Here is an 18,334-nt window from a genome sequence, read left to right on the forward strand (position 1 = left end):
TTTTAATACATAAACTTGTACACACGTTTCATCTTGGTTTGAGAATTTTTAAATCGACTGCTCGCAAAGTTAAACAATACCTTTAAAACCCAGGAGCAAATGTTGTGTCAACGATAAAGGAAAAGCTCTATATTAGATTCTCATTAAGCCATAGCCTTTAATACCAATGAGTTGAAACTTGTCATATCTCAATCATAAAGTGTGTCTCTAGGGGCAGTGGCAAGTTATTTTGATGGGTGATTTTTTTGGGGGGGGAGGGGGAGACAAGATGACCTTAAAAATCTTATTTTTTTCATCAATTACATTTTGTTTACATCATCGGGTATTCATTTAGGCTTGTTCTATGAAATGCAGTAGGCTGAATGTGCAGTGACAATATGGGATTGTGCCATCACATCGGGCTATCATTCCCAATCTGGCAATCCGATTATTCAAGAAAAGGGCCCCCTTTAATTCCCGAAAGGTCGAATACAGTTTACCTGACGCTTTGTGAAAATTATCAATCAATTATATACAAATTTTCGTATCATGAGCTAAATTGATGTGATGATACAAGCTGAAAATATCTGCTTCTTTGATCGTTCCCTGTTTTTCTATCCAGTTTTTGCCCTTGTTCTTATTATGTCATCTTCAGACAAAACTCTGAGAAAGCCATCTGCACATGTTATATGTGCCACTGGCAACTATTGGATTGTATAACACATGCAGAGCTCCAGAGGTCACTCACCTTTGACTTTGAAAATATGCTGATCCCCTTGTGGGACGGAGCTGTCATATGCTTGATGTATTGAGATGAAAGGGATGAGGGATCAGCGTTTCATTTCAAGTTTGTTTTCAAGGGGAAGTGATAACATTTTTGGTAGGCTTGTTTACTTTTAATGGGAACGAGAATGAGGATTTTTGTGGAGTCTGGTGCATGGCCACAGGTTCTGGATGTGACAAAGTTTTGTTTTTCTTGTCAAAAGGGAATTTTTAAAACTAGACACTCTGCTGTTGTTTTTGGCTGGTGGTTGGGGGATAATAACTTTTTCCCTTCTTACAGTTCATGTTCTTTCTTGTTTCTTCATTTTCCTGCCAATAAAACCCATGATAGCGATATCCTGGAGGGGGGGGCACTTACATTGACAAGTAGATACATGTACCATGCGCGACCAAAAAACACGTAAAAAGGATGTCTTTTTCAAGACATGGCATGTTACGTAAGTAACGTAATAAGGTTGTCAAAAACACTAAAATAATGAAAAAAGTTATCTATTTCGATAGGAAAGCTATGTGTTTAGGGTCAAATTTGCGAGGGTATAAAAATTAAGACTAAAATGTTTTATAAAGGATGTACTTTTTGCCCCAAGAGTCAACGCTACGTGTTTAGGGTACGATTTGCGCAAGTTGTATACTACATTGTAGTATATTTCCTTAATGACTTTAATAATTCTTGGTAACATGAGTGCTTGAGTAAATACAACTCCTTTAAAAAAAAATGAAACTCCATTTTACACCTGAAAGTGTGGCACTCTTGGAACATCAGCTGGTGCTTTCATTTTTAACACAATATTTTCCTGCACAGTAGGTGTACATATACATACGAGTATCCAATTCTCTGATGAGTAGTCCTGAACAGATTTGAGATTACAATTTTATAGAAGCTCAAAAAATGGATGCAATAATAATGATTAACATTATTTGTATAGCGTTTAACACAAAACATGTCTCTGAGCACTTAGGGAAAATAGAAAGAGAGAAGGAATTTTCCCCAAAAAAATTAAAGTAGTTGTATACTTCACAGTAGACTGTAGACAGTTGAGGGGATTCACATGCGAAGGGAAAGGCTATTTAACAAAAAAGTAAGTTTTTAACATGGATTTGAATTTCCCTGTTGAATCTGCTTGTTTTATACTTTGTGGTAGATTTTTCCAGAGATGAGGGGATGTGGAATAAAAAGATCGTGAACCATAAGACTGGGTATTGGTGGCAGGAACTATGAAGAGGGATTTGTTTCTTGTGCGCAAGTTGCGGGAGGGTGAATATTCTGATATCAACTCTTGAAGACTGGAGTTGATTTCTTTTAAACATTGGAATGTCAGCAAGAGGATCTTAAAATCAATTTGTTCCTGGACCTTTATTAGCAATAGTCTAGTGGCTAAACTTTGTACTCTCTGCAGTTTGTTAATTTGTGCATCAGGAAGACCATATATGTAGCCTTGCATGTTTTTATTTCCACACAGTATCACATCTAATGTAAGATCATGAAGACTCGTCATGAAAGCCCAGCACTGGTATTTAATCCCCATCACCACAAAGGTCAATAGGGGTCACCACAGAGGTCAAGTGGGGTCAAATCTAAGCATCCTAGCTGATTTCAATCTGCAGCAATGAGGGGTGATTGAATAGTAATGTGACATTCCTACATGTACATGTAGGCCTAGATCTGTCTTTGCCCAGACATGGCTGCTGGTGCTTGGGGATGGTGAAGTGCTATCTTCTCTAGTTTGTATCCACTTTGTGCAGTGGTCTGAATGTGAAGTCTAAGTCCCTTGGTATGACTCGTGTGTGTGTGTGTGAAAGGTCCCTTGCATTTGTGATAGTCTTGTATGAAGACCCAATTTATAATCAAAGTTTCAGTCAAGATCTTTGCCTGCTTGAAGACTGAAGCAGTTCGTCGAAGACCCCCCCCCCCCTTAGCCCCACCAATTTCCCAGGGTTAAGGAAAAAAGTGCAGTGTGAAAAGCATAAGTGTATCATGGTCAATATTCTAGAAATAACTTATGAAACTAATTTTTCCCTGATTCCCAGTTTGTTGTTAAATCTAACAAAGTTTGTAGGTCTACCTGAGGGACCCAGTATGCACTGCCTACATGTAGGTACATTGTACATTCCTGTAAAATGAGTTGATGACAATTGATGTTTTGGTTTCTGCCTTGGTTGAATGGTAGAATATGGTCTTCACATGCATTTGAAAAGCATGGCCCTGGCGAACTGTTTACTTCTTGCGATCAGCCTATTGTTGGCAGCCAATGAGGTGTGGTATTCTGCTTGTATTCTGCAAGTCTTGTCTGTGTCAGAATAAAGAGAACCCCTGGTATAAAATTGAGTTTTGATTCTTAAATTTATGTGCTGCAAAGGTCGCGCTGACAGGGAGAACATACAGGAAATTGGTTTTGGGGATGGCTTGTAATAGCCACTTGACTTTTATACTACACTTGTAAAGTGTGATATTTATGGTAATGAAGTTGATGTAAAGGTATTTTTGTAAGAGAGTTGAGTGACTGAAAAGAAAGAGAATTTAGTGGAAAGAAGAAGCTTAGCACACAACTCAATAATTAAATTAGTATTTTTCAGTCATTTTATGAAATTGTCTTTTCTTTGGTATTTCAAATTGATAATAACCCTATGTTCTTTTATGCCATGAATCAAAAGATCAAATTTCAGTTGGCTTTAATATGGTGGAGGTGAGTGACCTATTATGTTCAGATAATATGTAATATCATCTTGTGTCCTGAGGCCCAGAGAAAACATGTTAATTGTGACCACCCACCCCCTCACACACACACACGCACACGCAATCTGTGTTCCAGGGGAAATTAGAGACAGCCTGCTGTGTGCATATATGTTTCTTAGGTCTTTTCAAAAGCTTAGCAATAATTTTTTAGTACAAAATCCAATGGGATATGAGCACCACATAACAAAACATTACAGAGTCAAGCAACTATAATGTTTGTCTGCAAGGTATCAGAAACTGCAGACCAGCAAGAGTTACATTAGTTTTAGTCCAACTCTGCCACATATTCAAGGTGCATCTAAACTGGGGGTGTTGAAAGTGGTATCAGATGTGCATCAGCGATTTTACCAAGTCATTGCTACCGTAGTATACTTTCAATAAAGCAGAGTGATCTTGATGTCTAGAGTCTGTCATAATAGGTTTGTTTTGCATCTGTAATGGGGACGGATTCAACAACATAGGAAAATGTATGGAAAATGCCTGTAAAATAAAAAAAACAGCTGGGAAGTCTTAGTCAAAAATTGGTGAACTGAAATAGAAATTTCGGAGCTGACAAAAATTGCAGTTACATATATGTTGTTTGTCCAGAGTCCAGGACGACACTCAGCTGTTTAGATTCCCTAATATTTGACAAAGACTTCTTGGCTTTGTCATGAAGGGCATTTAACAATACAGTTTCGAAGTTCTGGAATCTTTTTTGCATCGAGGTAGTGAAAACTCTCTACATATATTGAATAGGTCTTGTGGCTCAGTGGATTAGTCTCCAAACTTTGAAACACAAGGTCTGGGTCGAATCCAGCCAGGAAACTCGCCACCTTTGGCAGGGCATTTATCTACATTTGCCAATCTCCACCCAGGTGTAGTAAATGGGTACCTGGTACAAAGGAAGTCCTTGGATGTCTGAGCACCCAGTCAGGGTAGCTATGCTAAAGTCGGGGTAATGCACCTAGAATCATTGTTGCATATTATTGGTGAAAAAAAGTTGCAGAAGTTTCTCCTTAAAAAGCAACTTAGGAGACATTGTACCTCTCTGGGAATGGTTTAAGCAACCTCTATTACCAAAGTCCGATAAATCCAGCGGATGTAAGAAGATGGTCAGTGCATGGGAGACCTCTTTTCTTGACATGACATTGTCAATATTGACCAAACCTCTTAGCACCAAGGAAAGAAAGCAGATTAATGCTTGGTTTGCAAAGATAACACTTACCCTCCCAAGTAGACCATACCACACCTCTATAGACACCAGTCTTCAGTTTTCTGTGATGCAGGAAAAAGGATACAGAATTAAAGATAAATTCCAGTTCTGGTAATGATCTCAAAATAACTTTATACCCTTTTCATAAACCCATCCTCTAATTAGCCGCCTAAGAGTAATGCGGATAATTCAATAAAAATTGCGTTCACAAACTCCGAAAATAATCCGCACTATTTTTACGAGCGCCTGGATACTCATCATGACAACTGGACACGCCCCCTCCGATGCAGTGGTGTTGGAAAAGGGTGACTTTGTGACCGCACCATGGCAATTATCCGCATTATTTGGAAATGCGTTGTTAAAGTCAAAATCTGGTCCCAATGCTGCTTTTATGCGGATAATAGCAGCATCAAAATAATGCGGATAACTCTGGTCCTCCTCCGATTTTACGACCAAATTATGCTGCTATTAGCCGCATAATTGGGTTTATGAAAGGGGTATAATATAATGACCACCGAAGTGTCTGTTTGTATGAATAAAAAATATGTGCGAAAGGATTCTGGAAGAAATTGTGTAATTGCTGATCCTCAAATTGGCAATGCGACAAAGATGTGTGATGTCACATTCATGACGATCAACACAAAACTGTAGATAACCGTAAATTAAGGTCTCTGTTACACATAATGTTATTATACACGAGAATGTCAGTCTTTCAGCTTAAACCCTCATTTTTGGCACAGGTGAATTTACCAGAATTGCCTCTCCCTAAAGAGCATGTACGTATCAGAACTCATAGAACCGTAGAATTCAAGACGTAACCTTAAATCATTCTCACAACTTCTCATGGTTCCCTCCATAAATACAAATACATTTGGTCAAAGAGACCTTTCTTTTTCTGCCCGTGTACTCTGGAATTCGCTACCTTTAAATAGTACACCTGCATCATCCTTTTCCGTATTCAAATCTTCTCAAGACCCATTTATTTTCCAAATATTTATAATGCTCACTATAGTATGTTCTTAAATATAACATGTTTTCATTAATTTTGTAACTTTCATGTGTTTTCTTTTCTTTTAAATTAGAACTTGTTTGCTTGCTGTGAGATACCATGGGTGATGATTATGAAGCAGAGGAGCGGGCCAGGAGGAGGGAAGAGAGAAGAAAAAAGAGGGAGGCTGAACGGTAAGCCCAAACTCCCAAAGCTTATCTTGACACAGCTCTGCAAAAAAAATTTTGATCTTATCTTAACACCAGGTCAGGATCTGGAAAGCAAAACTGTCTTGAGAACAGCACCAATTGATTGTTTTGGGCTACATTTCACACCAGATAACACCATTAGTAAAGCAGCATGAGTGTGATTCTAATCTGGTGTTTCAACCATTCTCTGGTGTTTCAGATATAAATAAATGTAATAAATATCTGGTGTTAGAGTAACACTGCCAGTGCTGTAGTGTCCCATGACATGCACGTAGTTTGGTAATTTTAGAATATTCTCCTTTTTCAACCTGTAGGGAAAATGGTCTGATTAAGTATTGTTTTGTTTCATTCATTCATATACTGTCAGTTTGGAGTTTGACTAGTCTTTAATAATTGTCTGTAACATGAATAATCCTTGAGACTAAACTGCTGAATGTTTATTATTTACATGGAATGCATTTCAAGTTTTTTTTCTATTTAGAAATGATTATTAACTTTTTGATTATTTTACCACATGAATTTACATGTATGAAAGCGAATCCAATCTTTGTACTCATTTGTAGTGTAGAAGGTTGTCAATGTCATAGCATGTTGAGTGATTTAATTTGATTACAACTTTAACCCTTAGGCCCGAATTCACAAAGGTGGTTTTGAAAACCCACGGTTGAATCCATGGCTATGCAGATGTCTGTATAAATAACGCTTAATTTACCGCCTATCGGGCGCTTGTAAAAAAAAATGTCCAATGCTGATGTGCGCTTTTGCCACAGTGCGCCAAATTGACGCCTGTTGCCATGGTTACGCTATTTTATTAATGAGTCCCCTGTTTGAAGACTACGTGGACTCATTAATTCAAAACAGTGGACTCATGAATAAAATAGCATGGATAACCACGGCTGCAGGGGTCAATTTGGTGCACTGTGACAAAAGTGTGCATCAGCATTGGACATTTTTAATATTCGGTGTAAAATAATTTATACAGGAATCAGCAAAAAAAACATGGACTCAACCGTGGGTTTTTAAAACCACCATTGTGAATTCGGGCCTTAGGGTGAAGAATTGGATTTCCTTGTTCCAATATGTATGATCTTCTTAATTTGTTCATTCCAGAATCATGTTTTTTTTGTTGGTACATTTATGTAGCAAGAGAGAACTCTGATAGTATTTACATGGAAGTTATCTGTCCATCTCATGTAAATCATACTTAAAAATCACTGCATACAGGGAGCCAATGGGTCTTGAAATATCCTTTTTTTCTTTCAATAATTATTTCTTTACTAATAATATATTTTCCCATCACAAAATCATATCAGATTTCCCAATTATTCAAGTGTTACTATAGAATATTTTATTAATGGAGAAAATGAAAAAAAATCTAAAAAGATAAATCCCTTTCATTTTGTGTTTTCATTTTTCCATTTTTGTATCCTGATGGAATAGGGAATTTGTTTGCAGTAAATGTTTTACCAGATCAAAACAGAATGGCACCTCTTGACAAAACTTTTAAAAGATTAGATAATGCATGTGCACGGTGTGATATTAACAATTTATGTTGTTTGCTCGTTGTTTTGTGTCTTATTTCCTCTTTGCATTACAATTGTCTGTCTGGAATGTGTCATCGGTCATGCATGGTGTGGATTTCATCATTAACAGTGCTGCGGCGGCTTCGACCAATGGGTTTGATAGTACATCTAGCAGAGACCTGGATGAAATCAGAAGAAGACGGGAGGAACGTCGGGCAAAGCTCAGGCAATCGTGGGTTTCATTCTTTAATCTTTTCTGTCTTCCTCTTACTGATATGTATTTACTATGGCCGTGTTTATGCTTCCACTTTTCAGGCCAGAATCAGCGTTTCCAAATGTGATTAGTCCAAAACACGGTTGCGTCCATGCTTACTTTCATTTAAACGCTGTTTCAAAACGCCGATCGTAAACTCACAAAAAGGTGCATTTGTAAACGTCGTTTGACCAGAATCAGGCTTTCTGGGGAAGTATAAACAGAATCACGATCTTAAACGTGTTTTAATGACATTATTTGGTAAATGCTTCCGGTGAGATGAAAATCTGCGGGCAAATACAGTCGTATTGCTCCATGTTATCTCCACGTTATAACAATAATAAAAAAAAATTTTCGAAAAAAGGCGCGCCCAATTTGACCTCGCTTTACGATGTGGCTTCAGCTGGAGATCATGATTTGCTCAGAAAAGTTAAGCATAAACAGCACTCCCAGAACCACGTTTACGATCGGCGTTTTGAATCGACGTGTGAAATCGCTGATTCTGTCCTCGCAATGGAAGCATAAACACACCTATGTAACTTTAAATCTCAGGAGGAGTGTTTGGGTTCAGTGGGGGGGGGATATGACTGGATGGATGGAGATAGGAGTGAGTATGTGGGTAAACTGTCAACTCGTCCACCCACCACATGGTCTACCTTCATTTGATCTTATGCCAATCCGTCCATCAGAATTTCGTCTAACAGCCATTTGATCCAGTGACCATTTGGTCCTATAATCAGTTTGTCTAATCACCAGTTTGTCCATGACCATTCCGTCTCTTAATCAGTTGGTCCAATACCCATTTTCTTTTCATTCATTTCGCCCAATTAACACTTGGTCCAATTAGACCAAGTGGCATATGGACTGAATAACTATTTGACCAATTGGTTATTATATGAAATGGTGAGTGGAAAGAAATGGCAATTAGACGGTTTTTCAAATTAGCGCGCTATTTCATATCCAGATCTGAACAATCTCGAGATAATTTGTAATGGAAACGCAATGATCTCACTAATTTGTAGGAATTATCTCAAGATTGCGATCCCAAGTCAACTTTAGATTATTTGCAAAATAGCACACTATTTTACAAATTATCCCGTTAATTTGCAGGTGCATACGCACTCAGGATTATTTATTCACGGCGTCAGACCATAATGCATCAATGCCTCGCTCGAGCAGGAATCGCTCTTGGGTTGCGATGGTGTAGACAGGGATTCTTGAATCTCTGGATTAATCGCGAAGAGGGCCGATCGGGCTAAAATCTCGAGATTGAGCAAACTCATGCTGGTGCAACACTGCCTAGTGTGAAGGGAGATGAGTGGATGGAGGGTACGAGTTGATAATGGGAGAATGAAGGATCCAGTGATGGGAATAAAAATCAATTATGAGTGGATGATTCAGAAGTGGGAGGGTGATCAGAAAAAAGAAGCTATATATCAGCCAATTTCCATTGTCCTTTGTTGCCATTTGTCAAACTATTCTAGTATGTATTAAGTCAGATTATCTGCCTTAATGAATTATTGTAATCAGAACAGTTAAATGTTCAGGGGCCCGTTGCAGAAAGTGTTGCAATCAATCGCAACTCTAAAACTTTAGGCGCAACTTGATTTTCAACCAATCAACAGGGCGCATTTTTGACTTGCGATTGATTTTTTTGGCTTGCGTTTAAATGCAACTCTTTCTGCAACGGGCCCCAGTTATTGAATACACAATTCACAGTCAACTTCTTTGAAATCATCTCAAGATTATAATTATTACCCCTCCCCCACACACAGAAAACCCCAGTGACTCCACCCACCACCAGTGCTACTCTTCTTCCCTTTAGGGTTACTGACGGCTTTGGTTGATAAAAGGTTATTGACTGTAGAGAAGCTAAGATAATGATCTAGGAGAACATTCCACTTGGACAGATATCCTTAGTACAAATATACAGTCCATGGAATGTCTTTACATGACTGAACAGGGAATTCTTATCACGTTCCTACAAGATTAACATCTACACTTCTTCAGTAGAGACACCAAAGGATTTTCTATACACTGTAAACCTCATCTCCAAATATGATGATAGATCACACAAAATTTTGATCGTGTATTGATAATTCATCGGTGGTCATCTGAACTGTGGTATCACACATACGGTGCAAACCCATTTCTGAGAAAATCAACTTTTCAATCAAGTTTACTGTACTTTTTCACACTTAGTTCCCCAGCCTTACAACATATTCAATGCTAGAAGAGTATGTGGCTGGAAAGCCCAAGACAATTGCTTGACATTGGTATCTTGATTTTTACACAAAACGAAGGATCAGAGAAAACATCGCAAAACGTTTCCATGCTTGTAATATAAGTTCGGTTTGAGCGGTTTAGATTTTCCATGTACAAAAACGCCATAGGGAATACAACAACCCTGACCATGATTTCATTCAGTGCGCGCAGTCAGTCAAAATGTCATATCGCTTTTTCACTTGCAACGTCAATGCACTGCCGTTACGACTGTGACTGACTGTGCATTTGCATGTTAAGTGCGCACAGCTATTGTTTGCTTTGCTATAGTACAGGTTTCCTATTGGTTTTGCGCATTTTATCAACAATTTGCATGGCATCGCCTTGAAAATCCCCACATATCTCAGAAACTAAAATAAATTGCTGCCTAGTTATGAATAGAATAGGACTTGTACTTTCATTTCCTGCAAAAGGTTTGGAGACTTATCCACTGAGCCACAACACCTCTTCAAAACAACCAAACATTCTTTCAAAATCTGATGAAAATATGTTTTTTAAGTTTTGTGAGAGATAACATCAAACTCGTACCAAAGTGGCTTACAGTATATTTTGATGTGAAGAATGATGGAAGCTTAAATGCTTAATTTGGGCTTTCCATTCATTTTGTTAACAGAGAATAAGCCTGTCCCTAGTGGGTAACCTTGGGAGACAATGAATGTTGCATTTAAACATGAGATTTTGTGTATACTACCATCAGATATGGTTGTAGAGGATACTAAAGGGTTGTTAACTGCTAAAACAAAGTGCTTACTGCCCCTGTTACAACTGGAAATCGGTGGCCTGGGACCTGCCCGAGACTAACTCTTGAAGTGGTCTCAGGATAGGTTTGCTAAAAGGTGACCCAAGGTTTGTTTTGGATGTTTACCTCTGATTTCTGTCCTACCCGAGTAACCCGAGGCAGATTCAGGACCAGGGCCACTGATTTTCTAGATGTTACTGTGGTCTAAGCCAGGTTTGACTGTATAAGTTCCTAAATGCTCTCTAAACTACATGCATATAACTGTATGTAGCCCAGAATACATTTTGGTATGTGAAGGATTGTGATGGTGGTGTTCGATTTCAAATAGTCTGAACACCCCATTAGAGCACATTCCTTCATGCATGTTGTTATTTTTATCTCTCTTCACATTGATCCTAGACTCTGATTGAACTGCTAGTCACTGTATAGCCTTGCTACAAGCCTGAATGATTAGTTATGTTTGGTTTTTATATTGTTCAGTTCTTTACCGGCTTTGCCTTGATTTGGAGGTTCCTAGTTTGTCTTTTTGAATGTGGGGAGAGAAAATGAAATGGAATGGCATGCATGAATTTTATACTATCTTGTTTAAGGCTACGACACACCTTATGATATGTGACCCTTATTTCGGAACATATACATGTAAGATTTAATGCAAATTTGGAGACATTCAAAACCATTTATTTCACATATCTAAAAAACATGATACAGTACATTGAGATCAAATGATTTCATGATAATAGAGTGAAATAACAAAAATAACGAAAATTGGACAAATTGGACAAAATATCAAAATACCTAGGGTAATGAATGTGATGTGAGGAAGTAGAAAAAGCCAATAGGCCTTTATACGCTATTCCCTGGTTTAACACTCATAACTGAAACACTTGCAATCAACTTTTTTTTAGATTGCAAGAAACAAGGATTTGGAACATTGTATCTTTTGATTCCATAGTCAAGTTGCCTTGAATATAGTCTATAGTTTGAATGCCACCAATGTAGATAAAATTTTTTCAATAGTCAATGCATGAGCGATACTTGCATACCCAAGCATTGAACTTAAGGGTATAATTCAGCTTATTTATAAAGATAAATTTGATTTAATTGCAATTATTTTAAAGGGAAATTCCATCCTGACATCACATTGATTGAATAAAGCCAGAAAAAGGAAAGAAATGTGAATGGACATATGACAACAAAGTCTTTGAAAAATAGTGGAGTAATTATCTTGTAGAAATTGATATATTATTATATTTTGTTCATTTTAATGAATTTGGAAATAAATGCCGAATTGAATTAAAATAAAGTTCCCAGAGGCCAATGTGCCAATTTTATGAAAATTGAATGAGGTTTACCTGTAAGCATGCATTTCATACTCCCTTAGAACTATCAAATTTCTTCATTTTTCAAAAATCCTCAAAACCTGCTGTTCACACCATTTTTTGGTGCACAACATTCTTCTAGAGGGCAGCTACGATGTCCCAACAACATTATAACAATAATGCACACTTGATGGATTATCGTAAAATTCTGTCATATTTTCTTGGTGGTTCCCGTATAAAAAGTTGATTACTTGCAAATATAACTAGTTAAGAATGCTATATAGTGAAGAACACACGTTCTTAGATATCCCTCAATGTAATATGATTTTTTTCATTGTTTTGTGTTTGATAGGCCTATTTTGAAGCGTTCAAAGCAAGACATGAAATTCATGTACTAGAATATGTATTCCTTCTTTCTTGTTCTCTGGATTATCATCAAATAATTTTGTGAATTTGTTATCAAGATAATGGCAATCTAATGACGATTGATATTTACTTTGAGTATCGTGCCACACTTGACATGTTCGAAGTCAACTATAGGAATCAATATTGAATAGCATCATGTCTCATTATTCTGCAGATTTTATCTTAGGTTACACAGATTATTTTATTGACTTTTTACTTTTCATATTATTTGCTAAAGCTTGTCAAAGCAAATATAGGCTCCATTCAGAATATCATGTATCATAGAATCATGTTTTCGCAATAATTGGTTTGCAAGTACGAATGTTTACCTATCAGGTATATATGTCAGAGTTCAATAAGCCAGTTCGTAGTTCCTTTCTGCGCATGATCAAAAGATTGTACGCATGGTCAGTGGAAGGTCATTTGTACTAAAGTGACATGGTGGTTTAAAATCTAATGAGATAAGCACTAACTTTGATGTCTTGATTATTCATATATTCTGTTGAATTGTTGTTTTCATTTACATCCACAAAAAAACAGCGATGCATCCACGAACGACTGGTATTTCACAGTTTGCCAAGTACATTGTGCTACATGCTATGATATGCATTCAAAGTAGGAATGCAACAAATACCTTCATAAAGTGTTCATTGATGTGCTATTCTAGTACCCCTGGTCTATTCAATTTCTTCATCCTGCTATGTAAGGCAAGCTTATGTAACATCTTGCTTTGATATCTGCCGATCATAATGAAAGAAATGAAAGGTCATTTGAACAAAATTGTCCATGAAGTAACTACTGGTCTATTGACATTGGTGGTGCTTTCAGAGAAGACTAACAACTAAAAGGGGAAATATATGTATCTGTTTTCTGATTTGGGTAGATTTCTTGATCAGAATTTAGCATATTTTTGCTTATGTGAAAGCAAGTCATCGATAATATCCCGACAGTAAATATTGGGTTATTATTTAGTAGCCTCTTTTAAAAATGACAATGATTGTGGGTTTTTTAAGTCACGGGTACCCTGGTAGAATAAGCAGAACGTTCATTGGGCGAGGTTGGTATACAAGTATGGCATTCAGGTCGCTAGCTTGCAAAGTTAGTGATTTTGAATCCCCTGCTACTCCGGCCAAATTGCACTCTGCTCATAACATGAAGTTCAAGAACTTACCGTGAAAGCATGTGGACATGAATTAATGTGGAAAATAACTATCACATATATTCTTATGCCAGAACTAGTTCTCCTAAATCTTCTGGTATTTGGGTGACGAAAGTCGGCACCTTAAGATAGGTTTACCAATAAATACTACGGTTTAAGTAGTTTAACATCAAGCTCGGATTGAACGAAGCCGAAGAGATAACATTGCATTTGATTTGATATCCACAGTGAAATACCTTGTGTCTCGTTGAGTCCCTTGTGTTTTAGCATTCAGCCTGCTCTTACTTGTTAGGAACCTTGTTAAAAGTCTGTGCACTATCCATTAACAGGAGTGCTGGTAGGTGTTTCATAAAGCTGCGGGATACAAATGATTTCGCATACATTCGTAATTCCGAAGCTTCATTATTCCGAAGGTTCGTTATTCCAAAGGTTCAGATATTCCGAAGGTTCTTAACCTTCGAAACAACAAACCCTATTTCGTTTTCGGATTAACGAACCTTCGGAACACCGAACCTTATTTCGTTTTCGGATTAACGAACCTTCGGAACATCGAGACTTATTTTGTTTTTGGATTATCGAACCTTCGAATAACGCCACAAATGATCGGATTAACAAACCCTTTCACGTTTTCGGATTAACAAACATCGAGGTTTAGGCAATTTACGTTTTATGGAATTATGAAGTGTAACCGAATGACTCTACGCATGACTGGTGATCCTTGTGCTATGTGATATTGCCATGTAATTGAGTTATGACCTAAGACATGTTCCAGTCGTGCAGAAAGTAGTTTGTAACTTTGCGAACAGCTTTAAGAAACACCCACCAGCTTTATGCTACACATAATTTGATTTCCACTTTCCCTCACATTGCCCAATGTCTTGCCTTTTATGAAATGTGATAATTAGTAATTGAAAGTGGCTTTATGACAAGGTAGTTCATTGTATCTTTACTGGACAATTTTTCCCTTCTCGGTGATTTTGATAATGGAATAAATGTAATTTTCTTTGTAATGTAAAGTCAATAAAAAAAAAAATATTCCTTAAACTACAATGTTAAGATTTCAACATTGAGAGTAGAAATTATGTCTCTAAACCTACATTTAATTCATTAATAAAAACTTTCAAAATGTAATATGAATTTGAATGGTCACAGTGTTGCATTGTATAGTTCCAATTATTTTACCTTGTTTTTGCTTCAAGTGTCACACACACTGATACAGAACATTACCTAAACATGATAATGATTGATACATAGCGCATAGAGGAGGACAAAGTTCCATGAGTTCTGAAGATGACATTATCTCTTTACTCGTCCTTCTTTCCCCTTTCCAGTGATTTTGATAATGGAATATTGCTGGCTGTCAAACAAGGAAGAATTTGTCTGGTTAATTTTTAATTAGTGATTTCATACTCTAGATTTTCTGTCAATTTTTTATGGGTACTTTATGGAGTTTATGAAAATATAAGGTCTGTTCTCCTCCATTTCTTTTTCTCTGCTGCGTACACTGGGATCAAGTGCATTCATATTTGACCATGCCTTGCATTCCCCTGAAATTGCACTGTCCTTGTCCCTCACTTCCCCGTGTATTCATACCATGAGGTCAGAGATAGAATGTTGTGATTATTTAGACAACTGGGATGGTATCTTTGTGGGTGGAAAGCTTGAAGATGGAGGTTAGGCACCTCGCGAAAAGTCTGCAACGTGTCTTTTAAAGTGGAAGTTCATCGTGGTTAGCATTTTTTGTGAAGCTTCAAGAGTGATTGTAAAAAATGATGAGGTTTGAAGAAAAAAAAAGGTTAAGAAAGTTATTAGAATTGGATGTACTGATTTATGAAATTGTATATGAGAAGCTGTCAGATAAATCGATTCCTTGCATGTTCAGAAATGAGTGTAGAATATTTATTTTATGATTTGTCTTTTATGTTCATCTTCTGTTTGCCAATTACCTTTAAATATCCGAAATATTTGAATACATTTAATCACACTTTTGAATATCAAGTAATTGTGGTATTTATCAATAGGTCTAGATACCAGCATGTTGTCTATACTGTTCTGTAGCTTCACACTGATATTGGGAGCATCATCTCATGTTGACTCTCTGTTGGATACTTTAGTCTGTCACTTTGGTATGCTTACATGAAAACACCGTTCTCACTACCTTCCAGAACTAGTTTAGTGGAAACTAGTTTAACGTGTAGTGAGCGCTCTTCCAAACCGGTTCAGAAATAAGCATAAGTTATTATTCAGCATGAGGACACAACCGTTCTTCTGGAAGCGATCTTTGCACATTTTGAGTGCACTTCTCCATGCACTGTGTAGAATGCCTTCGCTGCTGTTTCAAATTTAGCACGAAACATGTCACCCCACTAAGAGCGTTCCCATAACAACAAGATCGCTTTACGTGAAGTGATTTTTAAAACTCCTTTCAGGTGATCAAATGGGAAGATAGCAAAGCAATATTCCAAACTGATTTCCTGAACCGGTATCCAGTAAACTAGTTTTAGAAAGCGTAATGAGAGCGGTGTGTAAGATATGATTGTGATGCACCTACAAACTTTAAGCAGTATTCCAGGCTGGTAATATGATTTGAACAGATGAAGCAAAATCAGACAATAATACACTGAAATTTCAAGAAAATCGGACAAGGAATAATCAAGTTATAAGTTTATAACATTTGAAAGTTTCAGTTATTTTGGTGAAACTGTTCTTTGCATGTCGTCATTATTATGCAGTGAGCAAGCTGATGATGTTGTATCCCGAGTTATCCTAATTATTACATTATATTTTGTTTAATTTTGACCCCCAAATGAAGAGAAATGGATTTACTACTGATTTAATGTATAAGATTATCTCTACTTTGTTACAAGGGCAACATACTGTACACACATGCATGAAAATATCAAATGATTATGATCTCATATAAATGATTTCTATAAGAAAAAGAAAAGTGTGGGTACATGACATCATCAGAATTCAGCCTGCATATTTCATGTGCACGATGGGTTGTATATAAACCCTTAACTGTTTTCTCAAACTTTTGTTTAATAAAAAATCCAACAACATTATTTGTTCTTGATTTTTGATGCCACATGTATCATCTAGGGGTCAAAAGATCATATTGCATCTTTTATTGGTCGCAAAATCAGATGAGACTTGTGGTTTGTGAACCACCTTGTTTTTTTCTTAAACAGGTGTACCTAATTACCAATAATGCATATAGCATTTCCATTTATTTGCAAGCAAGATAAAAGAGCATTGTGATTAAATGCCTTGCTCACAGGCATAGGTGCCATGGCTGGGGATCGAACTCCGGACTTTCCATTTATAGCCAGGCTCCTTAGACCATTCAGCCACGGTACCTCCATTTTTTGGTGTGTTAAAATGATGTTTTCTCCATATTGCTTTTATGAAGTTAACTGTCTATATTGATTTTATTTTCAGGCTTGAGTACCATGTTAAGGCATTTTCTGTTTACACCCCCATCTATTCCATTGGTACAACCCCTAAGATATCTTAAACTTTATCCAAAGTAGGGAATTATCAAGTTATCTCAGGTAGATGTGTACATAGCTAGCTTTATCATCAAGTTTGTTATACAGGTATGCTTGTGGATCAAATAGAGAATTTCTTACTTTCTTTTTTGCTTAAACATAAATTCAAGTTTTGGTAATTATCTAAGAATGAGTTCCAATGTTCAGTAATCAACTTCTCTCATTAAGAGACAATTTTTTCCAAAATGGAAATTTCTCACCTGACCTAAACTGAATACCATCAAATTTTCTACAGAAATTTATTTTGCTTCTCATATTTGATCAGAAATTTATCCATATTGTGCTGCACTCGACCCAGGTGAGGTAAATGGGTACCTGCAGGAAGTGATTCCTCAAAAAGCTGTGCACACCAGAATCGTTAGACTAGGTTAGCCGGGGTAATAGAGGAACGCCTGGAACACCTAGCAAGGTGGATACGTGCGCTATACAAATCCTATATTATTAATATTTATTCATTATCAGCTGTTTTAGTTGATGGGGGAAAAATAACCATTTTGTAACAGTCTTTTGTAAGAAAACTATTGCTGAGCAAATTGATGTGACACCAATGTGATACCAGTCATTACTCCCTGTGTTAGCTTATTGAGCCTTGTAGTCCTTGTTCAAAGTTCAATGAATGATAGAATTCAGCAGTCCTTGAGCTCTGGGCATAGGGTGTGAAGCAAAAGAGGAAAATAGTTGTGGTTGGTATTGGAATGCAGTTACTACTCTTCCACACGCTGACTCCAGTTTGCAGTGATCATCACACTGTCTATTGGAGTACCCATGTCAGAATACAGGAACTCTGAGGCAATGTGTGATATTCCGGTAGCCATGGTTTAGTTAAACTTGGGTCCCGTAATACAAAGGTTAGCAATTGATTGTATGCTCGATTTTTAGGAATGTAGTCACTTTAAGGCAATGGATCTATGGTAGTATCCATGTCCAAATGTAGTCACTTTCAGCAATGGGTCAAATTGGTAGTATCCCTGTCCGAATGTAGTCACTTTCAGCAATGGGTCAAATTGGTAGTATCCCTGTCCGAATGTAGTCACTTTCAGCAATGGGTCAAATTGGTAGTATCCCTGTCCGAATGTAGTCACTTTGATGCAATGGGTTTATTGTAGTATCCATGTCCAATGCAGTCACTTCAAGACAATGGGTCTATGGTAGTATCCCTGTGTGAAATCAGTCACTTTAAGACAATGGGTCTATGGTATTATCCCTGTCTGAAT

The 18,334-nt window shown here is 37.1% G+C and overlaps 1 protein-coding gene across 9 annotated transcripts in view; it reads left to right on the forward strand.

The window, feature by feature from the left end:
* LOC121421054 (troponin I-like) overlaps positions 1–18,334 on the forward strand; it is a 75,647-nt gene that overhangs the window by 9,373 nt on the left and 47,940 nt on the right. For 8 of the 9 annotated variants that reach the window (XM_041615662.1, XM_041615656.1, XM_041615658.1 and 5 more), the window contains exons 2-3: positions 5,774–5,873; positions 7,542–7,643. In XM_041615662.1, the coding sequence (XP_041471596.1) occupies positions 5,800–5,873; positions 7,542–7,643 (176 nt within the window). In that variant the 5' untranslated portion in view covers positions 5,774–5,799. The remainder of the gene's footprint in view (positions 1–5,773; positions 5,874–7,541; positions 7,644–18,334) is intronic. The other variant, XM_041615663.1, reaches the window with a different exon arrangement.

This window comes from Lytechinus variegatus, chromosome 9 (genome assembly GCF_018143015.1).
Source record: "Lytechinus variegatus isolate NC3 chromosome 9, Lvar_3.0, whole genome shotgun sequence".
Lineage (NCBI taxonomy): Eukaryota > Metazoa > Echinodermata > Echinoidea > Temnopleuroida > Toxopneustidae > Lytechinus > Lytechinus variegatus.